This window comes from Mustela erminea, chromosome 15, assembly GCF_009829155.1.
Source record: "Mustela erminea isolate mMusErm1 chromosome 15, mMusErm1.Pri, whole genome shotgun sequence".
Taxonomy (NCBI): Eukaryota; Metazoa; Chordata; class Mammalia; order Carnivora; family Mustelidae; genus Mustela; species Mustela erminea.
This window is the reverse complement of record NC_045628.1, coordinates 1,975,601-1,996,440: the sequence shown is the minus strand read 5'-3', so window position 1 is coordinate 1,996,440 and position 20,840 is coordinate 1,975,601. Positions and strand designations below refer to the sequence as shown.

Below are 20,840 nucleotides of genomic sequence, written 5' to 3'. Positions count from 1 at the left end.
CTGGCCCGAGTTGCAGGCCGTGGGTACCAGGCTCGCGTGTGGGGCTGTTAGAAGCCCTCCGCACATGGGTGCTACCATGGAGCGGGCGCCGGCGACACATTGGGCGCTGGGTCATCACCCTCGTGCTACGGACGAGGAGATCATGGCCCGAGGAGGCCAGGTCCTATGGCTGATGATGAGGGACCAAAGCCTGCTTCCTTGTGACGTGAGCCGTGGGAGGGACGGGCACTGCCGGACCTGCAGGCTCCCCGCCAGACCCCAGGCTTTCCGGGCTGCTCTGGCTGGGGGCCCGGCTCCCACCCCCGCCCCCCGTGGGCCCCCCGGCTGTGTTTGTGCCCCTCTCCCCCGCACCCTCTGCTCCACTGTGGCCTGGTTGTCCCGGTTTGCTGTCCCCCGCATCTTCCTGGGTTCCTGCTCTTGGGGTCCCAGGGACAGGTGTCAGCATAAGGCTGCCCTGACTCCTGCCCCGCTCGCTGCCCTGGGCTGTCTCTGGCACCGAGGCAGCCCCTCAACCCTGGGGGCTGGCCGTTCGTGGTCTCCACAGCCTTCCTGCCGTGGCCTCTGTCCTCTTTCCCACCTGCCGGTACCCAGCCCTCCCCCGTGGCCCCTGCTCCTTGGCCCAGAGGCCCCGGCATGGGAGACGGACAGTCACCTGGCACCTGCGCCTCCTTGCTCCTCCCACACCCCTCTAGACGGGGCACAGACCTCCCTCCCCTCCTCTTCTGGAGCCCCCACCCCGCCGAGACTGCCTCGTCCAGGTTCTGTGACCCCAGCAGGCTACTTCTCCAAGACACACAGATGGCTTTCAAGCCCACTGGCTGCTTGTCACACCCCTGGGACCTCAGCCCCGGCCAGACTGGTCCCCTTGATCCTCCGGTGTCCCAAATGCATGGCTTCTTCTTTAATCACGCTGGGCGGGCCTGACTTACCCCAGGGCCTTTGCACTGGCTGCTGCTTCAGGCTTGTACGCCTTCCCTCACTTCCTCTGCACACTGCTCACAGGCTGCCTTGGCCCGAGGATGCTGCTTACCCTGCCCAAGCAGAGAATCAGCCCCTGCTCCGTGCTCTGCTTTCCTCCCGTAACACATGCCTGACTTGATGTGGTCAGTCTCCTTCTGGGGGATATTCCCTAAGGGTTGGGGTTTGCCTATTTTGCTCACTGTGGCGTCCCAGCAAAGGTGGACACCCTATGAAGGACAACCCAGGAGCGAAGTCAGGCCTGGGTGTCCTGCAGGAAAGGGTCTTGGGTGGGGGGTTCGCAGCCCCACACCTTGTACTTGGGGCCCTTTCACTCCCCCTCGGCCCTGTGAGAACCCCGTCTGTCCTCCAGCTGCCAGTGCCACCGCCCTGCCCCGTCTGTGTGATGTCATGGGCTTGTGTGACATCACAGCGGATAGGGCAGGGCTGCCACTGGCTCCACGCTCCACTGGTGGGAGCAGTGGAAGGAAGAGGTACCGGTTTCTCGTTTGAGCCAAGGTTGTCCTCTTGGAGTGTAACAGGACTGCTCGGCTGAGGGCGCTTGGCTGGGGACATGGTTGCCAGGTGAGACCCCAGTCCCATGCTGCCGGCCCCTCTGTTCCCGCACCGACCACAGCCACCAGTCCTCCCCCAGCCCCCGTGAGGCCCCATCGATGCTAACCCGTTCTCTCTCCCAGGTTCCCTTGACCCCTCGTCTGCCCTCCGACTGTTACAATGAGATACGCACCCGAATTCAAGAAATCGCCCTCGCACCTCCTGAAGAAATTTGCAGGTAACGGGGAAGGGCTGCGGGGCCCGTCTCACCCCGCAGTGGTGGCGGTCGGCCCCCAGGCTGAGCCAGGGAAGAGGGCAAAGGGATGCGGGGAATGCCGTGCAGCCTTCGCTTAAGTGCAGGTGTCCCCGTAGAGACCCCTGAGCCCGGGTGTTCGGGGTCAGAAACACGTGCAGCTGGCTCCCGGGGTCCGGGGTCAAAGATGTTTCCCTCTGATGTGCCGCTTGGACACGTCTGTCTCAAAATGTTTATTGTGAGAGCAAGTTCCTCTTACGGAGAACGTATTTCCAACAGGAAAGCCCACCTCCCCCATCCCGGGCGGCCGGGGTCTGCGGTCAGAAACTCCTATGGGGTGCCAGGGGGGACCAGGGCAGTGGCTCCGTGAGGCTGGGGGTCCGCGTGTGTGCACGTCCGTGTGTGGCCACGGAGGTCCACACGGGGGGTGCCCTGCATGGCCGAGGAGGGAAGGGCCGTTCCTACCATGCACATTGGCGTGCGACTAAATTTTTCTTCTCAAGGGGGCTTGTCTGCACACGTTATTTTTGTGATGAAAGATAAGAAAATAGAAGGAAAAATATTTTGGTTTCTTTGTTTGTTACTCTAAAAATTTTTTCCTATATTTGGTTTGGAACCTGGGCTGACCGGGTAGGGTTCTGGGCTGGCCAAGCTTCAGCGAGACGCAGCTTTCCTGCTGCTCGGCAGGAATCCACTGGGGACTGGGCTCTCTTGCTCTGGACGCCCTTCCTGGGGCCAGTCTGGGGGGCTCCGTCATACACGGCAGCCGGGACACGGAGGTCAGTAGGTCTGGCTCGAGACCCCAGGCCTGGGCCCGAGCTCCAATCCAGGCTGGGGGAGCTCACTGGAGAGGTGTGGCTTCTGATCCCTAAGGCCCAGGACACAGGAGGCAGGTGGCCTGCACCTGGGGGCACTTCGTGGGCTGCAGAGAGGGCTGGTCTGGAGTAGCCCCTTCGAGTCTCCTGGCAGAAGCACCTGTGTGGGGGCCAGTGTGTTGTCCGGGCCTGGGAACGGACAGCCTGCCTCGCCTCTACGTCCAGGCTGTGAGACCGGTGGCCCCGGGGTGGGGGGGCTGGAGAGCAGGGCCCGCCCTCTTCTCCAGGACTGGGCTGGCGCAGGTTGGTCACTCAGGTTTACCAAGGAAAGCTGGGGTGCCGCCTGCGCTAACCTGCTTGGGACGGGAGGTCGTCTTCCCTGTCCTCGCTGACCTGCAGCAGGGCCCTGCTCCCCGGGCTCACCCTGACCCACCTGCATTTTGACCCTAAACTGCTAGTTGTCCAGTTTGCGGCAGGGAGTGAAGGCCAGCAAGTGATGGTGCGGCTCTGTCACCCCTGCAGATCTCGATGTGGCTCTTCCCTTTCTGCCCTGAGACTTGTTGCTAAGCCGCGAGACGACCGCTGGTTTGTCCAGCACCTGCCGGCAGCCTTCCTCCGGCCAGGCGTGGTGTCCTGCTGTTGCAGGCTCCCTCCGCAGGGCACTGCCCCTGGGGCCTGGGCAGGTGTGGGGGATGGGCAGGTGGGGGGCAGGTGGGCAGGTGGGCGGCAGGGGGGCCGGGGAAGGCGGTGTTAACTCTGTGGGGACCCTGGCACACCCCCAGCAGCGCTGCCTGCCCGGCGTTCCTGTCCTCAGGGGTGGGCTTCAGTTCCCCCGCGTCTGGGCGGTCCTCCTGCTGTCAGCCGGGGCAGGGGTGGTGACGCTGAAGGCTTGCCTGGGAGCGGACAAACCGCATGAAGGAGCAAGTGAGGTCCGGAGGGGACAGACGGCCGCCTCAGACGGGCTGGCCGGGGCAGGCAGCGGGGGCCTGGCCGTCTTCTCCTCTGCCCACCGTACCCCAGCTCGCTGTGCCCGGCAGCTGCTTGCTGTGCAGGTGTGGGGAGACCGAAGGGCTGCTGGGGGCACATCTCAAGTCCACCTAGCAAAGCAGGGTGCCGGCCCCGGGGCTCAGTTCCACGCCATTGAGACGGTGTCCTGTTGAGGGCAGAGAGCGAGCCAGTGGGTCCCCCGACCCCCGACTGAGCAGCACCCCCGGGGATGATAGCCCTGGGCTAGGGTCTCGTGGTGGAAAGAAGGCCAGGTGCCTTCTGGCCAAGCTCAGAAGACTGACCTCCTGCCCTGGTGCTCTGGGGACCGACTGCTCTTCCACACTCTTCTGTGAAAGCAGCCAGAGTGGGAAGTCCCAGTCCCCTGTGTTCCCATGTGGGGAGTGACATGGAAGAAAATACACATTATGAAGAAACATAGGCCTCGACAGCTTGTTTGCTGCCCGTGCTGTTGGCTGGAATGATCCTTGGTCATGACGGAGCACCTTCGAGACCCCTCGGTCCCCTGGCCCTGTGAAGACAGTGCGGTGATGGGAACCCCAGCTCTCCTGCTCAGCTGCATGGTCTTGGGTCTCCTGGAACTTTCTGGACAAGGTGGAAAGGGCTGAGTGCACTGGTGTTTGCTACCACGCTGGCTGCCATCTTGTGGGGTCCTTGCTCTCAATTGTGTGGGAGCTGCCGCGGGTACGGTGGTGGCTGTGCTCCCCATGTCGCCACCACGAGGGCCTGGGCGGGCTCCGTGCAGCCCGGACCCCACCTGAGGCAAACCTGGGCACGGCTGGCATACCTTAAAAGGATGGCTTGCAGGGCGACTGAGCACTGGATGACCCTGGGAAGCAGGGGAGGCCAACCCTACCTGGCCAGCGATCCGGGCTCTGGGAGAGGCAGTGGTGCAGGAGGGTGACCGCGGGCGGCTTCGTCCCCTGACCCTGCCCGGCCCGGTGCTGCCGTGTCTGCAGTGGCTTTCTGGCTGCGCATCTCGGGAAGGAGTAGGAGGGACGGTGGGTTTCTCCGGAGCCCCCGTGTCTGAAGGACTGTCAGTGCTGGAGAAAGGGCTGGGTGTCCTGGAGGCCGCCGCCTCCCTTTCCCCTCGCACCAGGAACCCCAGCTGGGTCGGGCCAGACGCTGCTGCCTGCCCAGGGGACTCCCGTGTCCTCCAGCGGGAAGCGCGTCAGTAGCCGGGGCCGAGCGGCGCGGAGACGGGTCGCCTGCGGTCCGGGTCCTCGCCTGCTTGCTTTTGCTCAAAGCTGACATTTTACGTTCAGTCCTTCTGAATCGACTTTTGAATTCTGGAATCCTCTTCAGCCTGAGCTGCTAATCCTCTCCCCGTGTGCGTCCCGGTGACCGGAGCTCGCGGTGCGCCCGGCGCCCCGACATCCACCGCACCAGGTCTCCGTTCTGCGTTTCTGTCGCAGCGCGCGGAGCCCGGCGGGCCCTGCAGAGACGCGCGATGGCCTTAGCGGTCAGAGGGCCCCGCGTCCCTCTCTGGAGTTCGCGGGCTGTGATTCTGTTCAGAATCTCATTCAGACCTTCCAGTCGGATCCGATGATGCATGATTAAAAACACCACAGGCCCCCACCCCCACCCCCTCCCAGCCCTCGGGCCTGGAACTCCTGGGGGGCTCTTCTCGTGCTGATGGCTGTGTGTCTGCTTTCCAGTGTGCGACATTCCTCTTTACGACATCTGTGACTACAACGTCACCAGGGACCGCTGCAAGGAGCTAGGCTGCTGCTTTTACAAAGGCGTGTGCTACGAGAAGGCGGTGCCCAGTGAGTACTGCGCCGGCCCCCTGCAGAGCCGCTCCGGAGGCCCACAGGCCCTGGAGGTCCACGGGCCCTGGAGGTCCACGGGCTGTGTCCCTGCCCGGGCCCCCCTGCCGGGGCCGGCCCAGGTGGTTCCCTGGTTCCATCACTCTGGTGTGTGAGCGGGAACAGCCAGCTTTGGGGTCACTGAATGGGACAAAAGCCCCCGAGGCCGTTCGCTCCTGGGTGGAATGGACCTGGAAGGGTCCCGGGGAGACCCCGGGCATGTAGGGGTGTAGAACCAGCTGGCTCCGGGCGGGGCTGGCCGCCGGCTGTGTGCAAGGTCAGACCCCGTGGGGCTTCTCCGCAGCCTTGTCAGGGACAGCAGAAAGCCCTCATCCCGTGAGTCCGGGGTGTGGTGGGGCCGGTGGGGCGTCCTGAGATGGTGAGGCCATGGGAGCAGGGAGAGGCCGCCGCCCTCGGAGCAGGGTCCCCCGGTGGCTGTGAGCGGGCCGCGCCGGGGACAGGACTCACAGCTGAGTGTGAGAGCGGCGCGCAGGCCGGGTGGCAAGCTGGAATGTCCTGCGGGAAGGGGTCTTCTCCTTAGGCTGTCTGGGGGTTTGCTCCTGCTTTAGAGCTTTCTGGGCCCCTAGAATTTTCCGAATTAGTATTTCCAAACCCTCATGAGATTCACTTGGTGACTGATGTGTTTTCTTGCCCTGTTTGCGGCCCTTTTTAGAAATGAGGGTGCTTGGCTCTGGGAGGTTTGGAGAGGAATGAAGGAGCGTGTGGTGCGGGGTCGCCTGCGCAAGACCTTGCCAGAGAGGAGGAAGGTGCCCCCCACAGAGAAGCTGGCCATGGCCACGGGCACTCAGCAGCGCCTATGCTGTGGGGGAACGGGACCCGGGCCCTCCCTGTCCCAGGCCACTCTCCTCTGCCCTCACCTCCCCAGGGGATAAAGGCACACTTGTGCGGGGAGCCTGGAAAGGTTTCTTGCTCTCTCCTCTGAGCCCCAGGTGGGCTGAGCCTCGGAGGTGAGACCCAGAGTGAGCCCTTCTTCCCAGACGTGGGAAGGCCTAGGAAGTCAGAAATGCTTGTGACTCACGGGGTGACCTACGGGGTGACCCACAGAGCTGCAAGAAGTGACATTCTGCACAAAAGGGTCAAAGAACGTAGAGCATGGGCAGGATCGTGGCTCGCTTTACGGTGAAGATTGGGCCCTTAGGGCAAAAGAGGAGGAAGTCTGGTTCTCAGAGGTGAAATCAGAGGCCACAAGAAACGCCACTAACAGCTAAGAAGATTATCTGGTGGTGATTTCTCCTCCAGATGTGGAGCTGGAGGCTTGGGACCAGACTCTCCCCGCTTCTCTCTGTCCCGGGAGCCCCGAGCAGCCCTAGATTTCCCTATACCTGTACCTTTCTCAGTACCCGTAGATTAGAAACAACTGGAAATTACCTCTTTTTTGATCATTTTTATTGAGGTAGATTCTCGTACCATAAAATTTACCCCTTGAAAGTGTACAGTCTGGTGGGTTTCAGTTGTGCAGCCATCCCCCGTCACTTCTAGAACATCCGGATTAGCCCTGAAAGAAGTCCTGTGCTCACCCACCAGACAGCCCCATTCCCCCTCCCTCGGCCCCTGGCGGCCACCGATCTGTCCCTGTGGGTCTACCTACTCTGGACATTTCACATTAATGGAATCGTATAACCTGTGACCTTGTGCATCTGGCTGCTCTCACATGTTTTCAGGATTCATCGTGTGGAGGCAGGTGTCGCACTGCGTTCCTGTTATGGCTCAGTAATATCCCGTGGTACGCATAGAGCACATTTTGTTTGCCCACGAGTTAGCTGATGGAGATTTGGGTTGTTCCCACTTGTTAGCTACTAGGGACGTGTGCGTGTCAGTTTTTGCATGAACACGTGGATTTGCATTCCGTGCATTTCCTTGGGTATTCACCGGCCAAGGAATTGCTGGGTCCTTTCTCAACTAGGCTTAAAATGTTTAAAGAACCGCCAAAGTCTTTCCCACAGTGGCCGCACTGTTGGACAGTCTCAGCTTCAGGACCTGAATTCCAGTTTCTCCGGATCCTCAGCAATACGAGTTGTGTGTCTTTTCGACGATACCCGCCGGGTGTGACGTGGCATCTCTCTGTGGTTCGGATCGTCCTTCTCTGATGAGTGAGGATGTTGTGTATCTTTGCACGGGCATTTGGCCATTTGTGCGTCATCTCTGAAGAAGACCGTTTACATTGCTTGCCTGGTGTTTAACTGGGTTAATTGTCTTTTTATTGTGGTGTTGTAAGAGCTCCATATATGTTTCGGATAGTAGCCCTTCGTCAGATATGTGATCTGCAACTACTTCCTCCCCGTCTGGCGGTCCTCTTTTCACTGTCTTGATAGTGTCTCTTCGAAGCACGGTGTTTTTTAGTTTTGATGATGCCTCGTTTATCTATTTGTTCTGTGGTCGCTTGTGCTTTTGGTGTCATAGCTCAAAAACCATGGTCTACTCCGAGACCACAAAGAATTACATCTGTTATTTTCTAAGCGTTTTATGGTTTTACTTATATGTTCATGTCATTGGTCCATTTTGACTTAATTTTTTTTTCACAGTGTGAGGCAGGGATCCAGTTTCGTTCTTTTCCATCCAGACTTCCAGGTGTCGTAGCATCACTTGTTGGGAAGACTCTTCTCTCCCACTGAACCGCTTGCAGTCCTTGTCTAACGTCAATTGCCCGGACGTGTGAGGGTTTATTTCTCCACTTGATTCCACTAAGCATGTACCACACCACTTTGATTGCTGTAGCTTTACAATAAATGTTGAAACTGAAAAGCAGGACTCCTCCAATTTTGTTCTACTTTTTCAGGATTGTTTTTATTACTACGGGTTCTATGCATTTCTGTATTAGGATCAGCTTGTCAATTTCTGAAAAAAAAAGCCATCTGATATTTTGATGGGGATTGTGTTAAATCTGTAGATGACTTTTGGGTGGGATATTGCCCTCTTCATAGAATGTTAAGTATTCTAACCCATGAACAAGGGGATGTCTTTCCATTTATTTAAGTCTTCTTTAATTTCTCTCAACAATATTCTGTTGTTTTCAGTGCACCAATCTTGCATTTCTTTTGTTCAATTTATTAGTATTTTATTCTCCTGGTGTTATTGTGAGTGGCTATATATCCTTAATTTGATTTTTAGACTGTATATAGAATTGTAGGTATATACACAAGAGAATTGAAAGGTTGCTAGAACTGGGTTTTATATTGTGGTCTTACAGGCTGCCAAATTCTTGGACTCATGTGTTAGTTCTACTCATTTTTAGTTGATTACTTAGGATTATCTCGATACCCGAGTGTATCATCTGCAAATAGAGATCATGTTACTTCTTTCTTTCCAGTGTAGTGAGTTTTATTTCATCTTCTTGCTTAATTGCCCTGGTGAGAGACTCTAGTGCATGAGGAACAGAGCTGGTGAGAATAGACCTCCTTATCTGCTTCCTGGGCTCAGCAGGAGCTTTTCAGTGTTTCGAGCGGGTAAGGAGGCTGGTAGCTATGGGTCGTACCAAAGGTCAGGCTGAGTAAGCTCCTTTCTCTTCCAGTTTCCTGGGTGTTTTTATTGTGCAGGGATGTTGGATTTTATCAAACGCTTCGTCTGCATCTGCTGGATACTCTGGTCTTTCTTACTCGTGTGGGTTTGAGGTTCCGTCTAGTATCCTGCCCTTGCTCCCGTTTGATGCTTCCTGTGCGACAGTTCTGCTCCTGGTGAATTTCTCAGTTCCTCTTTGGGACTGTCTGAACTTGTCCATTTGGGGGAGGATAGCGCTGCAGTATATACAATTCCTGATGGGCAGGCTTTTCCTGTCAGCACTTTGACTGTGTTATCACCTTGCCTTCTGGCCTCCGTGATTTCTGGTGAGGGACCCACTGTCACTCTTTAGGTTTCTTCATATACATCATGTTGCTTCTCTTTTTCTGTTTTCAAGATTCTCTGTCATTTGACTATTATGTATCTAGGGGTGGAGCTCTTTGAGTTTATCCTGATCATCAAATTCAGGAAGTTTTTGCTATTTCTCCAAATATTATTCTCTTTTCTCTCCACTCCCTCTGGGACTCCCATTGTGCATAGTGGACCGCTCCATGGTGCCCCACACGTCTCTAAGGCTCCGTTAACTTTTCCTGATTCTATTTTCTGTTGCTCGAAGAGTCTCAACCGATCTATCTTCAGCTTTGCAGATTCTTTCTTTTGCCTGCTCAAATCTATTGAACTCCTCTAATGATATTTTCATTTCTGTTACACTCTCAACTCCAGAATTTCTATTTTGTTCCTTAAAAAAAGTAGTTTCTGGGCCACCTGGGTGGGTCAGTGGGTTAAGCCTCTCTACCTTTGGCTCAGGTCATGGTCTCAGGGTCCTGGGATCAAGCCCTGCATCAGGCTCTCTGCTCAGCGGGGAGCCTGCTTCCCTCTCTCTCTGCCTGCCTCTCTGCCTACTTGTGATCTCTCTCTCTCTCTCTCTATCAAATAAATAAATAAAATCTTTTTTTTTTTAAAAAAGGTAATTTCTATGTCTGTATTGGTACTCTCTATCTGGTGAGATATCATTCTCCTACTTTACCTTTTCCAACATAGTTTCATTTGGGTTGTTTTTTTTGTTGTTGTTGTTTTGTTTTGTGTTTATTTGAAGTAACTTATTTATTTATTTAAAAAATATTTTATTTATTTATTTGACAGAGAGAGATCACAAGTAGGCAGAGAAGCAGGCAGAGAGAGGAGGAGGAAGCAGGCTCCCCGCTGAGCAGAGAGCCTGATGTGGGGCCTGATCCCAGGACCCTGAGATCACAACCTGAGCCAAAGGCAGAGGCTTTAACCCACTGAGCTACCCAGGCACCCCAAGACATAGCTAATTTAAAATCTTTGCCTAGTGAACCAACATCTGGTCATGCACAGGGACAGGTTTTTGTGTGTGTGTGTGTGTATGCTTTCTTGTTTCTTTGCACATCTAACTTTTTAAATTGAAAACTAGACATTTACAAATATGTGGCAACTCTAAAAATCATATTTTCCTGCCTCCCCAAAGTTGTTGTTAGCATTGTTCAATGACGTTTCTGAACTAGTTCCAAAAAGTCTGTATTGTGTGTAGTATGTGACCATTGAAGACTCTGCTTGGTCGGCCTACTGCTCAGCTAATGACTGGAAAATCTGCTTAGGTTCTTGGAAACCATAAGTGTCAGTCTTTGTATGGAGACTCTTTGTGTGTGTTGAGGTGCACCTTCAACAGTCAGCCGGATAGTTTCCAACTGTGCCTTTATCTTTACGCGTGCTTACACAGAGCCTCACGATCCGCCAGAAGTGAAAGTTTAGGACCTTCTCAGCTGTTTTCAAAGTATGTGCACTGGCTTGGGCATGCCCATTACCTTCTAGATCTCAAGAATATGTCACAGCTTTTCAGACCTCCCTGCAGACAGGTAATTCCCCAGATTTTCCTCTTAAACTTTCTGGTCGGCTTATTATCTACCCGCAATTGCTATCAGCCATTTTAGCCATCATGATTTTTAACAGTTGCCTCTGATTGTTTTCGACAAATGCTTGAGAAGAAGTTGTTCCTATTAGATTAGCTCTAAGTCGTGCCAAATAAAGAAAACCTTGCAAGTGAGATCTTCTGGTGAAGTACTGGATGGACCAAATAATGACAGTTCTTTGGGACTGGGCTGTGAAGAAACTCCAGCCCTGGTCTGCCCCATTCAGTGATGCCAGGCTGCTAGTTGTCACCATGACTATGGGCTGTTGGTTCAAGACTAGCAGGGAATTGGAGGTGAACAAAAGTGGGAATAGGGGAAGTTAAAATTTCTCCATTTCCCTGTTATTTACATTCAGGTGTTCATCTGCAAACTTTTGATTGGGTAATTTTCAGAGTTCTGAAAAGTTTATTATGATAAATTCTGATAAATCTGATAAAATTCTGATAAAAGCTAGTCTTCTCATTGGTTTTATGGAGGGGGGTTTTGGGAGGGGATGGCTCCTTTTCTACCCTTCTTTTTCTGATGCCACACTAAAAATTAATTCCAGACTTTTTTAAAAAAAGATTTTACTTATTTATTTGATAGAGATTACAAGTAGTCAGAGAGGCAGGCAGGGAGAGAGGCAGGGAGAGAGGAGGAAGCAGGCTCCCTACTGATTGGAGAGCCCAATGTGGGGCTCGATCCCAGGACCCTGAGACCATGACCTGAGCTGAAGGCAGAGGCTTTAACCCACTGAGCCACCCAGATGCCCCTTAATTCCAGACTTTAATGAACCTCGGGTCTGGTTGCACACAATTGGGTGGTAAAAGCTGCAATGAGACATAGCACTTTGTCTTTAAAAGAGTTTATTGTCCTGCACGTCTCTCATTGTGAAACCCACAATCTATAGCCAAAATCCCACGTGAACCATCTTTTCGAGCCCCATGTCTTCCCGTGTGCAATGGCTTATTGATTCGTAGCTTGTTCTCTGGGGTATATGACTGCTATTCTTGAGTTGGGGTTACGGCCCTGGGTGGTGGTTTGGCCATAAGTTGTTGCTTTTTGCATTTGTCATCTCTGTCACTTTGTGACATCAGTGGTTTGACACACACATCTTGGCATTGGAGGGCCGGTCCAAGTACGTCGTGGAGCTTTCCTTCTTGGCTCCAGTGTCGGAAGCACTTGTGTATCTTAGTTTTTCTGAGATGTTTACCATTTGGGACTTCTAAAAGCAGAAACATTCACATCCAAAGAACATTTGAATCTGTTCTTTCGGTCTTCCACATTTGAAGGGGCAGAAGACATTCAGTTTCTCAGTCAGGTCTCAAGTGTGGCCATCGTCTTTGGTTGTCTCCCCGGTTTCCTCACATCCCAATGGAACAGCCCCAACGGCACAGGTGGTGAGATGGGTCCTTGAAGGCAGATTGTGGCTAGGGAGAGCACATAGGATCAAGCTGCTGCCACTGCTTTTCCCATCTGTCCCTCCCCCGAATGTCTTCTCATGAGAATTTTATGAACAAGTTAGCTCTTTTGTACATGTTTATGTATAATCCAAACATAACGTGTATTAATAGTACTACCTTATGCCCATAACTCTTTTGGAAGATGAGCCTTATTCCTTATAGCACCTTACCTATTAGTGTCTATAAGGAACCCCCAAAAGAACACCAACTCTTAAGAACATTTTGTCCAGGAAGAGTGTTCACTGCTCTATAAATAAGTACGTCATTTTTGCATAACTCTCTTTCTATCCTTTCAGAGTTTTAATAAACGAATTGTGTGGGCTGGGCTTTTCCTTGGCTTCTGACTTCTTTCAGGCTCGAGAGGTTGGGCCATCTGTGGGAAGAGTCTGGGCCGTGAGCCCTACATTTAGGTTCTCACTGCTCCCTCAAATTATTTTTCATTTCCTTGACATCTTTCTCATTCAAGACGGCAAGTGAACCTTTGTGCCGTGTAAGTTGTAGCATTCAGTGACAGGGTATTATGAGTTCTTTGTGCACATAATTCCATGTTATGAAAACCTTTCACCAACTTCTTAAATTGGCTGGTTTGAAGTGCACATTGTATTACGGCATAATCTGTATGATTAAGAATATGAACTTGGGGAATTAGCATTAGATCTTTGAGAAAGAATTGGGAATTCTAGGAGAATGACTTGCCTTCATTCCTCAGTCTTGATTCAGGACACATTATTTAACGTGTCACTTCTGAGCGTGTGGCTTCTGTTGCTTCGTGGGACTCGCTGAGATGATTTGAAAACTTTTAACTGTATCTGGGGGTGAAATTACCAAGAGATTCCTTAAAGAAAAGAATGCTTTCCTCCGTGGTTGCTAGTTGTCAGTGACCAATCATAATATTGAATTTATGGTAAATCGTACATGTTGTCAATAGGAAACTGTGTGCGGGTGGATCCTGTGCTGAGAGGATCACAGAGACTCGGTCTCTGCCTCCAGGAACTTGACACCAAAGACTGAAGATGCTTCCATGTGTAAAGACGTGGAAAATATGCTGACAATCGGATGTTCCAGCACTGTCCACGTGTGTGTCTTTTTCATGGCTTCACCCACATAAATTTCGAATTTACTCCCAAGAACCAGGACACAAAATCACACTGAGGAACATACATATCCTGGGATTCAGGAATTTGAGGGCTCCCTTCTTGTCCCTTCAAAGCTCCTGGTTTGGTCATTTCCATTCAGTTCATTCACCATCATTTAAGTGCACTTCTCTGTGCCAGGCCTTTGCCACACTGTTGGATTAGTTACTTATGCTGTGTGACAAACTACCCAGGACTTAGTGGCCGAAAGCAGTAGCTGAGAGCCTTAGCTGGGTGGAGTGGGCTTGGTGACTCACGAGGCAGCGGTCATCTGAAGGCTGGACCGGGGCTGGAGGGCCTGCTCTGAGATGGCTCGCTTGGCTGGTGAGTGGTACTTGGGGTTAACAGGAAGCCCTTTTCTGTGACGTGAGACCTGCTTGCCTGTCCTTAAGACATGGTGATGGCCTCTTCCTAGAGCAGGTGGCCCGAGAAAGCCAGGTAGAAGCCACAATGACTGTGACCTAGCCCCAGCAGTCACACCCTGCCCAGTGCCCTTGGTTCAGAGGTCAGCCCTCTGTAATGTGAAAGCATCTACACTCGGATGTGAATCCCAGGAAGTGAGCATCCTGCAGGCCGTCCTGGGAGCTGGTTCTCACAGCCCTAGAGATGGAAAGAGGAACTGAGGTGAACACATTTCCATAGGCAATGCATCACCAAAAGGAATAAACCTGTTGATCAGAACAGAGCCTTCAGCAAGCATCTTGCCGACTGGTTCGTTGCAGTGGTGTGCTGGCGACCCCACAGGCCGGGTCCCACTGCCTGCTCCATCCTCTCCCTGACGGACCCTTGACCATGGAGTGCCCGGCGTATGCCTGACCCTCACTTACTGAGCTCAGATCAATAGGGGAAAATGAAGCATTTGGGCTGCTATCATGGGGCTTTTTGGCTTCAACTCCCTTCAGCCTTCTGACCTCAGCCCCCATATAAAGGGTCTTGGAGGCCCCGTCCATTCCCCGAGACCCTCTGGGTTGGTTCAGGGAAAGCAGCTCCCCAGGAAACCCCCTCTTGTATCTTCGAGGCCGCTTTCTCTGCAGCTACTGCTTACCTTCTGTTGTGGGTCAGATTTTTCTCCCCCCACCCTCCAAGCGATGTGTTGATGGCCAAACCTCTGGTCCCTGTGAATGTGACCTTAGTTAGAAACACCGCCTTTGCAGCTGTGAGTAGTTAAGGTGAGGTCCCCCTGGAGTACCGTAAGCTCCAAATCCAATGGGACCAGCATCCTTATAGGAGACAGAGACGCCCAGAGCAGACAGGAAGGAGAGGGCCAGGTGAAGACAGCGTCACAGAGGGAAGCTGCCACGTGATAGCAAGACCCAGAACCGGGGGATGTGTATACAAGCCAAGGCCTCCAGGGAGCTCAGGGCCAGCAGGAGCTGGAGAGGCAGGGAGGCACCCCTGAGCCCTCAGAGGGTCACCATTGTGGGCTTCTGCCTGCACAGCTGTGGCCACAGCTTTCTGTTGTTGGAAGCCACCCACTGGTGCTACTGTGTTACGTCAGCCTCAGCACGCGCGCAGAGCTCCCAGGGACATGGCATCCCACGACGTCGCGGCTGGTAAAGCGTGGGTGCACATCATTTTGGGGTGGTGGTGAGCAAACTGAAACAAACCCTGTCCCTCGAGGTGGGGGTTTGCAAAGAAGCCAGTTTGTGCCCTTGGAAGAGCAGAAAGCAGTGAGAGACGAGGCAGACAGTAGGAAAAGTGTAGGGACTCCCGTGGGCAGACTGCACGCCAGGCGCCATGGCCAGAGCGCTCCCTGCATCCCGTCTTCCGTGTCCATACCTCCGCCTGATGGAGAGGGTGTCGGCCATAGGGCTTCCACTGAGCGCGCTCCTGGGGGCTGCCTGGGCACGAGGCCCCCGGGACATGGCCCCCGGCTCCGCCTGAGCCCTGAGCCCAGGAGCCACGGACCCCAACCATCAGTCCCAATGGGAGAGGCTCCTGCAGTGGAGGGTCCCCTGGGAAGGCTGGGCCATGCCCTCTCCTGCTTCCCCCGGGGGTTGAAGGGGGCCCAGAACTTTCCCACAGATGGGAGCACGGGCCTAGGGGCTCACCCCAAGAGTCACCGTGAAGGCCGAGGTTCTTCTGTTGGGGCGAGTCTAGAGAAGACAAGTCTAGGGGACGGCAGAAGGCCCTCATTAATAGAGACGCTCAGCCAGTGGAACGTGTCCATCAGCCAAGAAGGCTTCTGCTTTTGTTCAGTCTTGCGATAGCTCCGCCAAATGTTGAGGAACCGTTTCTGGGGAGTTGGGGCAGGGGACCCAGCTCCTGGGCAGCAGAGGAGCTTTTCTGGAGGAGACGAGGGCGCGGTCTGTGCCATTGTCCTCACGGGCCACCTGCGACTGCTCTTTGCGTGGCCCACATGGAGCCTCGCTCAGCTGGGGAGCCTTCGAGCCCTCAGCCGTGTCCGCAGGGGAGGTGGTGTAGGAGAGGCTGCGGGCCGCAGGGGGCGGGCACCCCCGACTCGGGCGCGAGGTCCGACTTCATGAGGGAAACTGTTTTCCAGTCTACGTGCAGGTCTTCTCTGCCTTGATCGTGGTCATCGCTGGGGCCTTCGTCATCACTATCATCTACAGGTCAGTCGGTCCTCCACCGAACGCACCTGCGGACGTGCGGGGTGCAGGGCGGTGAGGCGCGGGTGCGGGCGGTCGGCAGCCAGAGGGGCCCAGCAGCTCCCCCGGAGCTCCCAAGGACGCCCCCCAGCAGTTACGGAGCTCCGACCTGGTCCGCATCCTGCTCGCCCCCGTCGGCCCACGAGAGGGTGTGGGGATCCCTGCCCGGGGTGTCTGCAGGGCGCTCTGTGCTGTGAGTCATGGTGCAGACGTGCTCCGGACACGAGTCTCCCCTCTTGTTTCGGTGGTGGGGACACAAGCCCATGGCAGCTAGTGGTTACTCATGGTCAGAGCCTGGATACATCGTTGCCACTCAGGGCTGAGGGGCCCCAACACGAGCCCCCTATAAACACAGAGAGAAGCCACGGAGACTGGTCACGTCGCTCTGTCCAGCAGCAAAGAAAACTACTCCCCGCTGTGAGCGGTGCCAGCTGACATCTTGAGGGACCTGCCTGCCCTGTTGTCGCCCTTGGGCGCCAGGATGCCACGTAGGACGGCGTGTGTAGAGCACGTGTCAGAAGCTGAACTGGAACAGCTGAGGCGAAGCCCGAGTCCCCCTGCTGTAGGGACACGTGGTGAGGGACCAGATGACCTGTTGAATGGTCCGCCTTCAACTTCTCTCTTCCCGTCAGGGTTGTTCAAGAGAACAGGAGAGAAAAGGAAGTGCCCACAGACGTCCCTCCATCTCCCAAGCCCAGCATGAAAGAAGAGGCGGCGCCGTCAGGCGAGGAGGAAGCCTCCAAGCCCACGAGCTCAGAGCCGCGGACCGAGAGCGAGAGCGTCAGGGAGGAGGGCAGTAAGTCAGCAGGCTGTCCCGGCTCAGGGCGCGGCGGCGCTCCCCCAGGGACCCCGGCTGGGCCAGGCATGCCCCGGGGCGGGCAGGGCGGAGAGGTGTGCGGGCGGCTGCGGTGCTGGGCAAGTCCGCTCCCGCAGACCCAATCGGACACTTCCTGGCTGGGGCATGGGGACCCGGTTGCCACCGTGAGAGCCTGATGGTCTGGTGGTGGTGGCTCCAGCCCTGGCACCTTTGCTTTTGTAGATTTATCGACGGTCTCAGGACAGGAGGGCTCTGCCAGTTGCTGGTTGCTTTTCACAGGGGGGCGTGTGGCCAGGTTAGGGAAGGAAGCGCCCCGCGCCCTCAGCTGTGCCTCGGGCGGTGTCTGTGTGGACACGAGCTCTCTGGGCCGCTTGATTCCCAACAGTCGCAAAGACTCGGTTTCACTGGGGCCACTGTGGAGAGGGAGCAGGAAGAAGGGGCCTGCCTAGACGTCCCCTAGGGTCTGTGGCCTGCCCCTGCCGAGCTGCCTGAGCCCCACGGTGCTGCCCGCGGGCAGGACATGCGCCCCTCCTCAGGGGCTTTCTGCAGAGTGAGGCCATGAGAAGTGGAGACACTTCTTGGGTGACAGGGGACAGGGCCGACAGACCGTTGGCCAGCCTTGTCTTGGATTAGATCACGGCCTCGTAGCTGTGTTGCAGACCTGGGGACATGGCCTCGGGATTGCTGAGCGCGCTCTGCAGAACCCCCCTGACCTTCACTGCAGCCTCCTTGACCATAATGGAAGAGACCGACGACTGAGGGCGCGACGGAGCCGAAGTGCAGGTCGGCAGAGGCGCCCACCGGGAGGGCCCGGCCGGCGAGCTGCCGCGAAGTGTGCGATGGCAAGAGCACCATGACAAACAGTAAAGGTATTTTCAGTGCTTCCGCTTGCGTGTTGTCGTGGTCACAGCGGCCTTTCTCTCTCCAGACAGACCTGGCCCGTGGGTGCCAGGACGCTGACTGGGAGCTGTCGGCAGCCGGCCGTGCTGCCCGCGACCGCTGCTGGAGCCCGGCCAAGCCACCGTGCCACTTCTCGGAATGCAGGCTGCACCCGCACGGGGTGGGCTTGTCGCCCCAACTCGTGGGGGGTCCGGACCTGCCCAGCAGCGAGCCGTGCAAGGAAAGGCACGGCGTCCGCCTCTGGGAGGCCCAGGCCACCTGCTGCAGCTTCCTCCCGGCCCTCTTCCAGGGCGGAATGCGCAAAGGTTCCCGAGGGACGGGCAAGCGCTAACCGGTGGGGGTGGGGGATGCGGCCCAGGGAGCCCCGTGGTCTTGGAGAATCTCTGCCTTTTACCTTGAAAACTTGTGTTCTCCAGAGTAGCTGCAGCTCATGTGTGCGTATGTTGTTAGGCCTAGTGTGTATATCTGTGGGCGTGCATGAACACATGTGAGTGCACGTGTGCAAGTATATATGGGTGTGTGTGCATGTACACACACGTGCACAGGTGCACACATGTACGTATGTGCACAGGTGCACACGTGTGTAAGCACGTGCGTGTCCACACATGCAGGCATGGGCCTATGTGCGAGTGTGCACAGGGGTATGAATGCACACATGGGTGTGTGTACTTGTATGAGCGTGCACACACGTCTGCATGTGTGCACGAGTGCAGCTCACACACGCACATGAGTGTCGACGCACATGTGTGCACACACATGTCCATGCACGCACGTGTGTGTTTGTGTGCACATATATGGGTGTGCACACGGGTGCCCACGGGACTGCACGCAGGTGTGTGCATATAACCACAGCGTGCACATGCACGGGTGCACGCATGTGCACACGTGTGGACGTGCATGGGTATACGCAGTACATCCGCATGTGTGCACAGATGTGGGTGTGCACACGTGTGTATATGTGTTAACAATCCAGTTGAGCAGACACACAAAGGTGTGACTGCTCTGCACCGATCAAGGCAGCAGGTGAAGCCCAGGAGGCCAGTGGGTGGGGCTGGACAGGCCTGGCTCTGGGGACCCCAAAGGTGGCTCCCTGGTTCCCGCTGGGAGGGCTTCCTTGTTGTAGCTGCCGGTGGGTCGAAGTTCATCCATCCCAGCCAGCCTGAGTCACCGAGGGGACCGGAAGGGAAGGAGCAGGGCCCGGAGGAAGAGCTAGTTGAGCCGCAGACGGTGAACAGGGGGTGTGAGCCACATGGGCCGTTCCGCATTGTTTTGAAAATGTAAAACACGAAATGAAGCGAAGTAGTACGTTCTGTTTAGCCCAGTGTGTCGGAGACGCTGTCCTCTAACAGTCTGTCAGGACAGGAACATGCCTAACGAGATGCTTCCCGAGCCCTTTTAGGAATCTCTGTGTCTTACCTGTGAGAGCGTCTCAGCCCAGACGGGCCCCATTTCCAAGCCCATGTGGCTGGGGCTGCGTGCTGGACAGCGTGGCCCTGGAGGCTGGAGAGGGGCTCGGGGACTCTGAGGGCAGCCCAGCCCGCCTCGCTCACCGTCTCGGGCAGTCCCGGTGTGGCAGGTGGCCATCAGATGTGCCGTGCCACACTGGGTCAGCCCAGCCCCTTCTCTGTCAGACGCCCCCTGCCTGGGGCCCCCTCCTCCCCTTCGTGGCGTGGCTGGTTTGACCCTTGCCTGGGCTGGGAAGGAGCATCAGCCGGTGGAAACTGACTATACTGGACTCCATCTGCGGGATTCCATGCTTGCTCGCGCTCTTACCGCCTCCTCAAAAAACTCTCATAGAAGACGTGAAAAATCCAGGAAAGAAGATAGAAATATGTTCCCGTGTCCCCACAACTGCAAATGACCACAGTTAGTACTTGATCACACACAGCACTCACGTCTTCCCTCACCCCACAATGTGGTGAGGCCAGTCTGTCCCTCAGGGCAAGGGGAGACACTGGTCTCTGGTCCCATGATGTCAACCTGACTGGGGCGCAGGATGCTCAGATATTTACTCGAGCGTAATTCCGGGTGTGTCTGGGAAGATGTTTCTGGATGAGATTAACACGGGAATCAAGCGGACAGCTCGCCCCAGGGTCGGCGGGCCTCATCCAATCAGTTGAAGGTCTGCTAGAACAGCAGGGCTGATTGTCCAGTGAGGAGGAGGGAATTCTTCCTGCCTGATTGCCTTTGAACTGAGACATTGGCTTTTTTTTTGCCTTTGATCCAAACTGAGAGGTGGGTTCTCCTGGCCTTGAGCCTGCTGGACTCCAGACTGACACACATGGCCTCTGCTCCTCCAGCTCACTGGCATATCTGGGGATCTGTCCGCCTCCATGACTACATGAGCCAATTCTTTAGAATCAATCAATCTCCTGTTGGCTCTGTTTCTCTGGAGAACCCTGACCAGTACCGCTCCCCACCCCAACCCAGTGTAAGGAGGAAGTTGGCCTTAGCCCGAGGAAAGGTCTGGTCTTTATTGCTGGTGCCTGGGAGGTGACCTCTGTCCTTTGGTGCTTCTCGAGGGCTAGACATGTGTCTGTGAGTCAGGGCAGGAGGCAGATGGTCGATGCTAACAAGATGACTCGGGATGGAGTCAGCGCAGCAGAGACCCCGACCGCAGGACCTCGTGGGGGACGAGGGCTGGAAACGGAGTTCAACCACACAGGCAACAATGCCATCAGTCGTGTCCGCAGAAAGAAGCCCCGCTACATGCAGGTCACTGGGCGGGGCTGAGCACCCCTGGTCGCTGACCCGCCAGCTTGTGTCTGGGGAGGGCGTGATGCGGCCTGTGGGGCTTCCGCCTCGCCCCTTGCGCCTCTCCCTCTGGCTGCTTCTGATTTGCACCCTTCAGTTATAATAACACTTGAGTTGTTAGGGACAGTCCTTCCCCGAGTTCAGCGGGTTGTTCTAGCAACTTGTGGAACACGACGGTGGTCGCGACGCGCCCCCGACTTCGCAGCCAGCTGGTGTGACATGTGGGTGGCCTGGGAGCCCGGACTTGAGGCGGGCCCCCGAGGGAAAGCAGTCTTGTGGAGACAGGCTAAGCTCCCCTGTGCCTCCTTCCTCACAGCAGCGATCTGTCGCGGGGCCCCAGGGCTG

General features: G+C 55.6%; 1 protein-coding gene across 1 annotated transcript; it reads left to right on the top strand.

The window, feature by feature from the left end:
* Positions 1–1,398: 1,398 nt before the first annotated feature.
* Positions 1,399–18,796, top strand: TEX29 (testis expressed 29). The gene is made up of 6 exons (XM_032315207.1): positions 1,399–1,542; positions 1,656–1,750; positions 5,244–5,354; positions 15,919–15,988; positions 16,657–16,820; positions 17,566–18,796. The coding sequence occupies exons 2-6, from the start codon at positions 1,693–1,695 to the stop codon at positions 17,598–17,600; spliced, it is 438 nt and encodes a 145-aa protein (XP_032171098.1). The 5' UTR covers positions 1,399–1,542; positions 1,656–1,692; the 3' UTR covers positions 17,601–18,796.
* Positions 18,797–20,840: the final 2,044 nt, after the last annotated feature.